At 49.3% G+C, this 11,601-nt stretch overlaps 1 protein-coding gene across 1 annotated transcript in view; it reads right to left on the bottom strand.

The window, feature by feature from the left end:
• Nucleotides 1–5,707: 5,707 nt before the first annotated feature.
• GPKOW (G patch domain and KOW motifs) overlaps nucleotides 5,708–11,601 on the bottom strand; it is a 10,644-nt gene continuing 4,750 nt past the window's right edge. The window contains exons 5-11 of the mRNA XM_011991372.1: nucleotides 9,828–10,041; nucleotides 9,261–9,393; nucleotides 8,453–8,555; nucleotides 8,123–8,246; nucleotides 7,957–8,026; nucleotides 6,166–6,251; nucleotides 5,708–6,068 (exon numbers count right to left, since the gene is read on the bottom strand). Of these exons, the coding sequence (XP_011846762.1) occupies nucleotides 5,934–6,068; nucleotides 6,166–6,251; nucleotides 7,957–8,026; nucleotides 8,123–8,246; nucleotides 8,453–8,555; nucleotides 9,261–9,393; nucleotides 9,828–10,041 (865 nt within the window). The 3' untranslated portion in view covers nucleotides 5,708–5,933. The remainder of the gene's footprint in view (nucleotides 6,069–6,165; nucleotides 6,252–7,956; nucleotides 8,027–8,122; nucleotides 8,247–8,452; nucleotides 8,556–9,260; nucleotides 9,394–9,827; nucleotides 10,042–11,601) is intronic.

Below are 11,601 nucleotides of genomic sequence, written 5' to 3'. Positions count from 1 at the left end.
ATATATATATATATATATATAAATAAACAAATATATAAAGGATTGTGAATGTAAAGGGGACAGAACAGTGCCTGACACACATATCAAGTGCTACATGAGTGTTAAGATAAAGCCGGCTGGGTATGGTGGCTCACAGCTGTAATCACAGCACTTTAGTAGACCTAGGTGGACGGATCACCTGAGGTCAAGAGTTTGAGACCAGCCTAGCCAACATGGAGAAACCCTGTCTCTACTAAAATTACAAAAATTACCCGGGCGTGGTGGCGGGCACCTGTAATCCCAGCTACTAGGGAGGCTGAGGCAGAAGAATCGCTTCAATCTGGGAGGTGGAGGTTGCAGTGAGCCAAGATTGCGCCACTGCACTCCAGCCTGGGTGACAGAGCGACACTGTCTCAAAACAAACAAACAAAAAGCAAAAAGAAAACCAGACGCCAGGTGCAGTGGCTCACGCCTGTAATCCCAGCACTTTGAGGGGATAGGGCAGGAAGATCACTTGAGGCCAAGAGTTCAAGACCAGCATAGGCAATGTGGCGAGACCCTGCCTCTACTAAAAATTTAAAAATTAGCCAGGTGTGGTGGTATGCACCTGTAGTCCCAACTACTCAAGAGGCTGGGGGGCAAGGAATACTTGAGTTTGAGGCAGCAGTGACCTATGATTACAGCACTGCACTCCAGCCTGGGCAACAGAACAAGACCCTGTCTCAAAAAAAAAAAAAAAAAGATAAATCTAGAATGTCCAGTGGGGAAAAAGTAAGTTTCCAAAGATTACATAGTGTTACGGTTTGATGACTCGTACCTCTCAAACCCAGCACTTTGGGAGGCCAAGGTGGGTGGATCCCCTGAGGTCAGGAGTTCGAGACCAGCCTGACCAACATGGTGAAACTCCATCTCTACTAAAAATACAAGAATTAGCCAGGCATGGTGGCGGGCGCCTGTAACCCCAGCTACTTAGGAGGCTGGGGCAAGAGAATCGCGTGCACCTGGGAGGTGGAGGTTGCAGTTAGCTGAGATCGTACCATTACATTCCAGCATGGGTGACAGAGCACTACTCTGTCTCAAAAAAAAAAAAAAAAAAAGAAATGTAATTGCCATTGTAACAATATTAAGAGGTGAGATCTTTAAGAAGTCATCGAGCAAGCGAGAGAGAGAGAGAGAAAGAGAGTCTTTTTCCACCGTGTGAGAACATAGTGAGGTCATCTGTAAGGCAGGAAAAGAGTCCTCATCAGAAATGACCCTGCCAGACCTTGTTCTGGGAATTCTAGCCTACAGAACTGTGAGAAAATAAATTTCTGTTGTTTAAGCCAAAAAAAAAAAAAAAAAAAAGTAATCAAGAGGCCTCATGAATGGATTACTGCTATTATTATGAGAGTGGGGAGTGGGTTTCTCATAATAAAATGGGTTCAGCCCTTTTTCTGGCCCTCTCTTACTCTTTCCCCCTCCACTATGGGATGACACAGCAAGAAGACCCTGGCCAGATACTGCACCTAGATCTTGGACTTCCCAGCCTCCAGAACTATAAGGAATAAATTTCTATTCTTTATACATTACCCAGTGTCATGTATTTTGGTACAGCAGCACAAAACAGACTAAGATGTATACTTTTTTTTTTTTTTTTTTTGAGACGGAGTCTCGCTTTGTCACCCAGGCTGGAGTGCAGTGGCGTGATCTCAGCTCACTACAAGCTCCACCTCTGGGTTCACACCATTCTCATGCCTCAGTCTCCTGAGTAGCTGGGACTACAGGCGCCTGCCACCAAGCCTGGCTAATTTTTTGTATTTTTAGTGGAGATGGGGTTTCACCGTGTTAGTCAGGATGGTCTCGATCTCCTGACCTCATGATCCGCCTGCCTTGGCCTCCCAAAGTGCTGGGATTACAGGCGCAAGCCACCGTGCCCAGCCTAAGATGTATACTTTTACACAGTTCAGAAACACCAAAGATGAAACAAGATGTTTAGGCTGCAGACTACTGACTTCTTGTATCCTCATATAGCTGAAAGAGGACGAGAGTCTCCGGGGTGCCTTTTAAGGCACTGATCCCATCTATGAGGGCTCTGCCCTTGTGACCTAATTACCTCCCAAAGGCCCCACCCCTAATGACATCACATGGAGCAGTTATGATTTTTTTTTTCTTTTGAGATGGAGTCTCGCCCTATTGCCCAGGCTGGAGTGCAATGGCGCAATCTCAGCTCACTGCAACCTCTGCCTCCTCCTGGGTTCAAATGATTCTCCTGTTTCAGCCTCCCAAGTAACTGAGATTACAGGTGCACGCCACCATGCCTGGCTAATTTTTGTATTTTTAGTAGAGACAGGGTTTCACCATGTTGGCCAGATTGGTCTTGAACTCCCGACCTCAGGTGATCCGCCCACCTCGGCCTCCCAAAGTGCTGGGATTATAGGTGTGAGCCAGTGCTCCTGGCCTCCACAAAAAATTTTTTAAAAATTAGCTGGGCATGGTGGCACACACCTGTAGTCCCAGCTACTCGGGAGGCAGGAAGATTGCTTGAGCCCAGGAGATCAAGGCTACCGTGAGCCATGATCGTGTCCCTGCACAATCAGCCTGGGAGACAGAGTGAGACCCTGTCTCAAAAAAAAAAAAAAAAGGAAGTCTTACTGGGCATCTAATGGGAAAATCTGTTCCCAAAAATGGAAATCAGCTAGATTGGCCAAAGCACTAGAGGAACAAATGTATTTAGTGTGGTTCTGTGTGCACATGGTGGGGGGTGTATGGCAAGCGGGAGTTGTCAACTGGCAGTCTTTAGCAGTGGCTACATGGAGGCTTCTCATGATTTCCACTTTAGTCAGAACAAAAGCCACAGTAGTTCCAGTGGACTGACCTTACAGCACTACAGGATCTCCCTGACCTGATCTCCTACCACCTTCTCCCTCACTTACTCCCCTGCAGCCACACCAGCCTCCCGGTTGTTCTTCACACACACTAGCAACAGTGCTACCACAGGGCCTTTGCACTTCATTTCCCTTGCCTAGACTGCTTTCCCCAGATAGCTGCATGACTGTCCCTTACTTCCTTAATACCTTTGCTTAATGTCACCTTCTCCCTAAGGCTTTCCGTGGCCACCCTATTAATACTGCCCCTTTCCCCCATGGTTCTTAGCTTCTTGTAACATCCTTCATCACTCACTTCTGCTTATTGCTCACTGTCTCAGCATCAGTGGAATGTCAGCCCCACAAGGGCAAGGATCTTTGTTTTGTTTGTAGCTCCATACTCGGTACCCAGGATGCTGCCTGGCATATAGTAGGATCTTGATATTAAGTGATTTAGTCCATATGGTTCCCCAAGCATGCAGGATGGTATTTGGCATTCAGTAGGGGCTCGAGATGTTTGTTGAATGAATTGGGGTGATAGGGGACTTGGTGAGGACCCACCCCTACTTAGATAGCTTTAGAAGCTGTTGGATACTTCATCCCTCTGCATGGTGCTGCAGACATGGAGATGAAGAGGCGGCCTCAGTGTGGGAGTAGACGGGAGCATTCTCTTGACTGAGGAAGGAATGTTAGAAAAGAAAGCTGAGGCCGGGCGTGGTGGCTCAAGTCTGTAATCCCAGCTCTTTGGGAGGCCGAGGTGGGCGGATCACGAGGTCAGGAGGTTGAGATCAGCCTGACCAACATGGTGAAACCCCGTCTCTACTAAAAATACAAAAATTAGCCGGGCATGGTGGCATGCGCCTGTAGTCCCAGCTACTGAGGAGGCTGAGGCAGGAGAATAACTTGAACCTGGGAGGTGGAGGTTGCAGTGAGCCGAGATCACGCCACTGCATTCCAGCCTGGGCGATAGAGCAAGACTCTGTCTCAAAAAAAAAAAAGAGCTGAGGGCGAGTGTGGTGGCTCATGCCTACAATCCTAGAACTTTGGAAGGCCAAGATGGGAAGATCACTTGAGTCCAGGAGTTCAAGACCAGCCTGAGCAATATAGTGAGATCTTGTCTCTATTATATTTAAAATAAAAAATTATTTTAAAAAATTTAAAAAAAAAAAAAAAGAGCTGACCTGTCCATATCTGCCACCAAACACAGCCCCGGCAGCAACCCCCATCACCTCAATAATTGACTTCTCTCCAAAAGGCAAAGAAACTGCTTCCTGAGTCTGCTGCTACAAATTCAAGGCTTGGTGTCTGGACACTTTTTAACAGAAGCAACCCCCTGCTGTGGAAACTTCTGGAGGCTTGGCAGAACAGGCAGATGCCTTTTAATCTACATCTTGCTCAATCCCTGTGATGTGAAAAAAGCCAGTCTGGACAAATTGTACAGGTCACAGTCCCCAGCTTCTGAGGGGTCTGTAGAGAATTCTCGGGCTCACAGAAGCCGTTGCTGCAGTAACCACTGCTGCAAGAGCAACTTTGGCAGCAGGCAGGTGCCAGGCAGCAAGCTGAGAGAACACTGCACATATTCAAAGCGTCTTCAGATACAAGGCTTTGTTTGTGCACAGTGAACAAGGGGCAGATTAGGAAAGCCTCCTTATATTGTCCACATTTCCCTGAATGTAAGGAACCCTGTCCTCAAAATGGGGATCAGCAGGGCTCCTTTCAAGGCAAAGCAGAAAAAGCCCCAGTGGCTTGTCAGGGGAGACCAGGAGCTCTGGCTGGAGCTAGGTGTTCTGGACAAAGGGCCATATTCAAGAACTTTGGGCCCCATTTTCAAGTGTAGGCTTAGGAGAAAGATGAATTCCAGGAAATCTGAAGCTGATATCTACTTTAGCATTGTGGCACAGGGAGAAGATGGAAGGTGTCTGAAGTGGCTGGGTTATGTGGTGTTACAGGGCAGAGACAGAGCCCCAGTGCCATTCCCTGGGGAGCTTTAGCCCTTCTCAAAGGTGCTACCAAGTCTGGTTTATTATGATTGGAGAACGGAGGAGGCCTCCTTGACAGAGTGAAGTGCATAAAGCATAGGAAATGGACTACTGGACATGAGAAGTTGGGAACATCCTCCCTATGATTAAAAAATACAAGCCAGAGACCAGGCGCAGTGGCTCAATCCAGTGCCTATAATCCCAGCACTTTGGGAGGCTGAGACGGGAAGATCGCTTGAGCCCAGCAGGTCAATGCTGCTGTGAGCTATGATTGCACCACTGCACTCCGGTCTGGGCAACAGAGGAACACCCCAGGCTCAGCATATTCTCTGGGGGTCCTGCTCTAAACTGAGAGTGAAAGCATACTCTGCTGCTAGTTGCTAGAGTTCTTGCTCAGGAAGTTGTTCAGAGATATAATATTTCAGATTCCACAGCAGCTAAAGATTTTTTTCTTAGACAGAGTCTAACTGTCCCCCGGGCTGGAGTGCAGTGGCGCAATCTGGGCTCACTGCAACCTTTGCCTCCTGGGTTCAAGAGATTCTCTTGCCTTAGCCTCCTGAGTAGCTAGGATTATAGGTGTGCACCATCACACCTTGATAATTTTTTGTATTTTTGTACTTTTAGTAGAGACAGTGTTTCGCCTTGTTGCCCAGTCTGGTCTTGAACTCCTGGGCTCAAGTGATCCAACCACCTCAGCCACCTAAAGTGTTAGGATTACAGGCATGCACCATTGTGCCAAAGCTCATAGTTTCTATATTCCAAGAGTGAGCTCACAATCAAATGAGTCCTTTAACTTGTCCTGTACCCTGAGCAGAAAAGCAAGGCTGAAAAATGAAATGGTTCCCACCTCAGTCAACTCAGTTCCCACCTTAACTCGCAGCTCATCATACCACTTATGATTTCATCTTTCTATTAAGTACTTGAAATGGTTTTTATTATACCCTAAATTTTGGTAAACCTTGGGTTTGTTTCTAGCTTCCCTACTGGTTCACCCATCCCTTTCCCTTGTCCTTGTCCCAGGACTGCACCAGAAGTAGAGGATGGAACAATGATCTTCCCACCTTCTTGAAGGCAACTTTCTCATATGGTACAGAACTGGTACCAGCCTGGGGGATGGGAGGAGTCCCATGGGTCAGTCATCATCTGTGTCACTAGGGCCCATGTACTGGCAGATGGCATCGTAGTGAAGCTCCACCACCTGATTTTCTCTTGGCAGTTGCACCAAAGCCCGGCTCCGTGCTCTGTCCCGGCTCAGCAAATGTCCCACCTGGAACAGAGGTGAAGTGGAATCAACGAGGCCAGCCTAGACCCTGGGACAGGCACTGAACGACCCACAAACCTCTACTGCCAGGTCTGAGACTCACCCTTCCAGCCTGTGGGCCCAGCACGACCATCACACGGTCACCCTCTGCCTTGGGAACCAGGGTCTCCAGCATGTCTTCCCTCAGGCCTACAGATAAGGGAGAGGGGAGTGAGGCCCACAGCAAGGACCGGCTCAGCCAGCATCCTGTCACAAGGGCCTTTCCTGGCCAGGCGTGGTGGCTCACACTTGTAGTCCCAGCACTTTGGGAGGCTGAGGTGGGAGGATCGTTTGAGCCCAGGAGTTGGAGACCAACCTGGGCAAGATGGTCAGACCTTGTTTCTACAATTTTTCTTTTTTTTTTTTGTTTTTTGAGACCGAGTTTGGCTCTTGTTGACCAGGCTGGAGTGCAATGGTATGATCTCGGTTCACGGCAACCTCCACCTCCTGGGTTTAAACGATTCTCCTGCCTCAGCCTCCTGAGTAGCTGGGATTACAGGTGCCCACTACTGTGCTTGGCTAATTTTGTACTTTTAGTAGAGACGGGGTTTCGACATGTTGGTCAGGCTGGTCTCGAACTCCTGACCTCAGGTGATCCACCCTCCTCGGCCTCCCAAAGTGCTGGGATTACGGGCATGAGCCATTGCACCCAGACTACAAAAATTTTAAAATTAGCCAGGCGTGGTGGTGAGTGTCTGTAGTCCCAGCTACTTAGGAGGATGAGGTGAGAGGATGGCTTGAAACCAGGAATTTGAGGTGGCTGTGATCCATGATGGTGTCACAGCACTCCAGCTCATGCCTGTAATCCCAGCACTTTGGGAGGCTGAGGCAGGGGGATCACAAGGTCAGGAGTTCGAGACCAGCCTGGTCAATATGGTGAAAACCTGTCTATTAAAAATACAAAAATTAGCTGGGTGTGGTGGTGGGCACCTGTAGTCCCAGCTACTCAGGAGGCTGAGGCAGAAGAATTGTTTGAACCCAGGAGGTGGAGGTTGCAGTGAGCCGAGATCACGCCACTGCACTCCAGCCTGGGCGACAGAGCAAAACTGTGTCTCAAAAAAAAAAAAAAAAAAAGAAGGGCCTTTCCTGTATTCCCTGGAGCCACTCTACACCTGTTGACAGATGGAGTCCCACCACATCCATTTCACAGACGAAGAAGCCTAAGGAGTAGTTTCCAAAAATCACTGTAATAAAAGGAGCATGTCTATATGGTGGTGGTGATAACAACAGGCACTTTTTATTGTGGGCATGTTTTAACCCCTGCCCTGCACTGAGAGCTCACTACACATCCCTTCACTAAGGCACCAATCACAAGAGGAAGAAATAGTAATTTCCATGCTAATTTGACAGACCGGAGGCTGGGTGCAGTGGCTCACGCTTGTAATCCCAGCACTTTGGGAGGCTGAGGCGGGAGGATTGCTTGAGGTCAGGAGTTCAAGACCAGCATGACCAACATGGTGAAACTCCATCTCTACTAAAAACACAAAAATTGGCCAGGTGTGGTGACGCTTGCCTGTAATCCCAGCTACTCAGGAGGCTGAGGCAGAAGAATTGCTTGAACCGGGAGGTGGAGGTTGCAGTGAGCCGAGATCACGCCACTGAACTCCAGCCTTGATGACAGAGCAAGACTTTGTTCCCCCCAAAAAAAAGAAAGAAAAAGAAAACTTGACAGACTGGGAGAGTGGAGTGAGGCGCAAGATAACCACCATCATGGAAGTGTCTAATGTTCTATAAGAGGATGCTAGGCCTTGCAAAATACCTGAACTCTGCCCAACCTCCCAGCTTTGCCTGGGCCACGCTCTGGGCCTAAGACACTCTTCTTGATCAACCTCCAGCTGCCATCACTCAAACTCACCTTCCAGGACTCGGCCTTCATCTGTCCGACATACACAGGTATCTGGGCTTAGGACATCTTCAATTATCATCTGGGGATACAGGTCAGGGGGATGTGAGATTTTAGAGAGGTAGGGGGGCCCAGTCCCTGGAGGAGGGGAAGGGGACTCAAGCTGCAGGGTTCCCACCTTGGTGTTGTAATATTGGCCTCCTTTGTACATCTTGTCCACAAACCGCACGCGCAGGTCCCTGTGCAACCAGTGCTGACTCCTGGGGGCTGCTTTCTCACTCTTGGCTGCAGGCCCATCCAGTCTGTGGAGAAGGTCCGAGCATTAGGCTTAGCTCTTCATCAGATGCACTTTACAGTTGCCCTCCCTTTGCCTATGCTATGAAACCCACCCACAATGCAGTTTCCAGTTCCTTCTATGAGCCTGCCTTGCCTTGGAAGCCTTCCCGGGCTGCTCGAGCCTACCCACAGCCCTGCCCTCTTGACCCCTCCCATATGCTCAGAGTCCCACCGGTCTGGAAGGTGTTTCCGCTTCCTCTCTGAGTTGTCCTGCTGGACGTGGAGTTCTTGATTCCGGAGGGTCTTCCGTGATGAGGCAGTTCCATTCTGTTGCCCTGGGGAAGGAAGTTTTGCTCACCTGGCCTGTTCAAGAGGTTATGAGAACCAGGACAGAGCCTCAGTGTCTCACTGCCCTTTCCTTCCAAGGCCATGTCTCAGCCTAGAGCCACCTCCCACCTGCCAAAGTATCCCTCTCACCCCTCATGCATTTGCTAGTAGAATGCCTCTCCCCGACCTCTCAACCATTTCAGCTTCCTTCAGGAACCCTCCCACAGCTGACCTAGCCCACACCAACAATGCTCACCTAGTGTCGACTAGAGATTCCCGGAAAGCTCTGTCTGTACCCATTTGCCAAACTGCCCCATCCTACTGAAATGCCTTCGCCTGTGCTGTTCTGTCTGCCTAGAATTCCTTCCTTCTCGGTCACACCCTAATTCTAGCAGTTCTCACTCCCTAGTAAAAGAGAGGTTCATCACCCCAAATGGACAAAGATCTCGAGGGTAGGAACTGCTTTCTGCACCTGTTTCTTCCCACTCAGAGACAGGCTACAGACCCAGGGGTATGACATCGACCTTTCTCCAATCAAATGGAGTAAGTCACTTACGCCCATTCTCACCTCCTGACCTCTGATTGGAAGTCATACCTGCCAGGCACACTGCTGCCCCTCCCTGCTGCAGATCTAAAACCACTCCATGAGCCAGGCCCTGCCACCCCTAGGAATGCGTCGTCAACTCCCCTAGCTCTACAAGAGGCTCACTCACTGAGGTCCAAGGTGTTCTTGTTAAACTCCTGCTGGGAGACAGGCCGCAGGCAGTACTCACTAACAGTCACCACCCGGCTCCCCACAGCCAGACGAACCATGGCCCGAACATTGTCAGGATCGAGGCCTTCCACCTAAAGTGTTGAGGGGAAGAAGTCAGGTAGGGGTTGTGGACTCCACCCACATTCCTAGGACCAAGATGTCAATCCCTTACCTCTAAGAGGCCTGCTTCCTCTGTCTCCCCAACCAGACTCTGATCCCTAAGAAGTGGGACTAGGTCTGATTCCTGTGTCTCCCTCAACTGACTGTGGGGCTTCCTTGGATCCTTTAAGCATTTAATCCTCAGGGACTTGTGGCATATGGCACTCTCTTCCTTTTAGCTGGGAACTGAGGCTCACAAAGGCCAGCAAGTGGTCCCGGGTTACTGAGTGAGGCAGTGGGCCAAACAGACCTAAAAGACTAGGACTCCCAGCCTTTCTACCTCAAACCCAATTATTCCTCCATCTGACCCTCGGATCAACCTTCCCTACTGCCTGTTTTGGGCTCCCGGGATATCTTGGTTCCTTACCTTCCCATAGAGGCCTCGGTGAGGGCCAGAAAGAACCACCACAGCTCCTCCTGGCACCAGCCCTTGAGGCTGATCTTCCTTATTCTTCTCTTGCTCCTCATCTGGCCTTGGCATGTGGGAGGGGCCGGTGGAGGTCAAGGCCTGGGCCTCAGTCAGGTTGGCACCCAGCCCTAACCCCTTGGGCCTCAGTGAGTTGACACGGGGCTTCACTACTCTGCAGGGAGAACATGGGTTTGTTGGAGAGGATGCAATAGTCTTCAACACCTTATTTACCTCCTCTCCCTGCCCAAACCCCCACCCCCACCATTGACATTTTCTTTTCTTTTCTTTTTTTTTTGGAGACGGAGTTTTGCTCTTGCCATCCAGGGTGGAGTACAATGGCTCAATCTCGGCTCAATGCAACCTCCGCCTCCTGGGTTCAAGCGACTCTCCTGCCTCAGCCTCCCAAGTTGCTGGGGTTACAGGAGCATGCCACCATGCCTGGCTAATTTTGTATTTTTAGTAGAGACAGGGTTTCACCATGTTGGTCAGGCTGGTCTCGAACTCCTGACCTCAGCTGATCCGCCCTCTTTGGCCTCCCATAGTGCTAGGATTACAGGTGTGAGTCACCGTGTCTGGCCCCCATCGATATTTTCAAGGTTGCCCTTTCCGATCTCATATTAGGACTGTTTTTGACCTACAGAAACAGCAATTTCATTTGGTTCGACCTAATAACATGCTGCATATACCATCTATTACATAATATCTACAGTGAGATCAGAGGCAGATCACTGTAACCAAATATACTGTTTCTACAGGGGAAATCATATGAATATTCACACCAAGCAGGAGAAACAGACTATAAAAACTCAACATGGTTGGGCACGGTGGCTCATGCCTGTAATCCCAGCACTTTGGGAGACTGAGGTTGGCAGATCACCTAAGGTCAGGAGTTCAAGACCAGCCTGGCCAACATGGGGAAACCTCATCTCTTCTAAACATACAAAAATTAACCAGGCGTGCTGGTGCATTCCTGTAATCTCAGCTACTCAGGAGGCTGAGGCAGGAGAATCACTTGAATTCAGGAGGTAGAGGTTACAGCGAGCTGAGACTGCGCCACTGCATCCCAGCCTGGGTGACAGACAGAGACTCCATCTCAAAAAAAAAAAAAAAAAAAAAACTCAACGCTAATTCAGGTCATAGTTGGCTGCCAATGGGTTATGAAAAAAATGTTTAGTTTTCACAATTCTTGAGTTTGCAATTGCGAAGAAAGGGTTGTAAGTCTGCATGACAATAGCAAATGTTTAGTCTATGCTTTCTTGGGGTCAGGGCCTACTGTATGTGCTTTACGTATATAATTTCTTTATCTTTTTTGTTTTTTTTTTTGAGATGGCGTGTCACTCTGTCGCCCAGGCTGGAGTGCAGTGGTGCGATTTCGGTTCACTACAAGCTCCACCTCCTGGGTTCACGCCATTCTCCTGCCTCAGCCTCCTGAGTAGCTGGGACTACAGGCGCCCGCCACCATGCCCAGCTAATTTTTTGTATTTTTTTTTTAGTAGAGATGGGCTTTCACTGTGTTAGCCAGGATGGTCTTGATCTCCAGACCTTGTGATCCACCCGCCTCAGCCTCCCAAAGTGCTGGGATTACAGGCACGAGGCACTGCGCCTGGCTCTAATTTCTTTTTTTTTTTTTTTTGAGACGGAGTCTCGCTCTGTAACCCAGGCTGGAGAGCAGTGGCCGGATCTCAGCTCACTGCAAGCTCCGCCTCCCGGGTTTACGCCATTCTCCTGCCTC

Source organism: Mandrillus leucophaeus, unplaced genomic scaffold, assembly GCF_000951045.1.
Source record: "Mandrillus leucophaeus isolate KB7577 unplaced genomic scaffold, Mleu.le_1.0 Scaffold395, whole genome shotgun sequence".
NCBI lineage: Eukaryota > Metazoa > Chordata > Mammalia > Primates > Cercopithecidae > Mandrillus > Mandrillus leucophaeus.
This window is presented reverse-complemented; position numbering and strand designations above follow the sequence as displayed.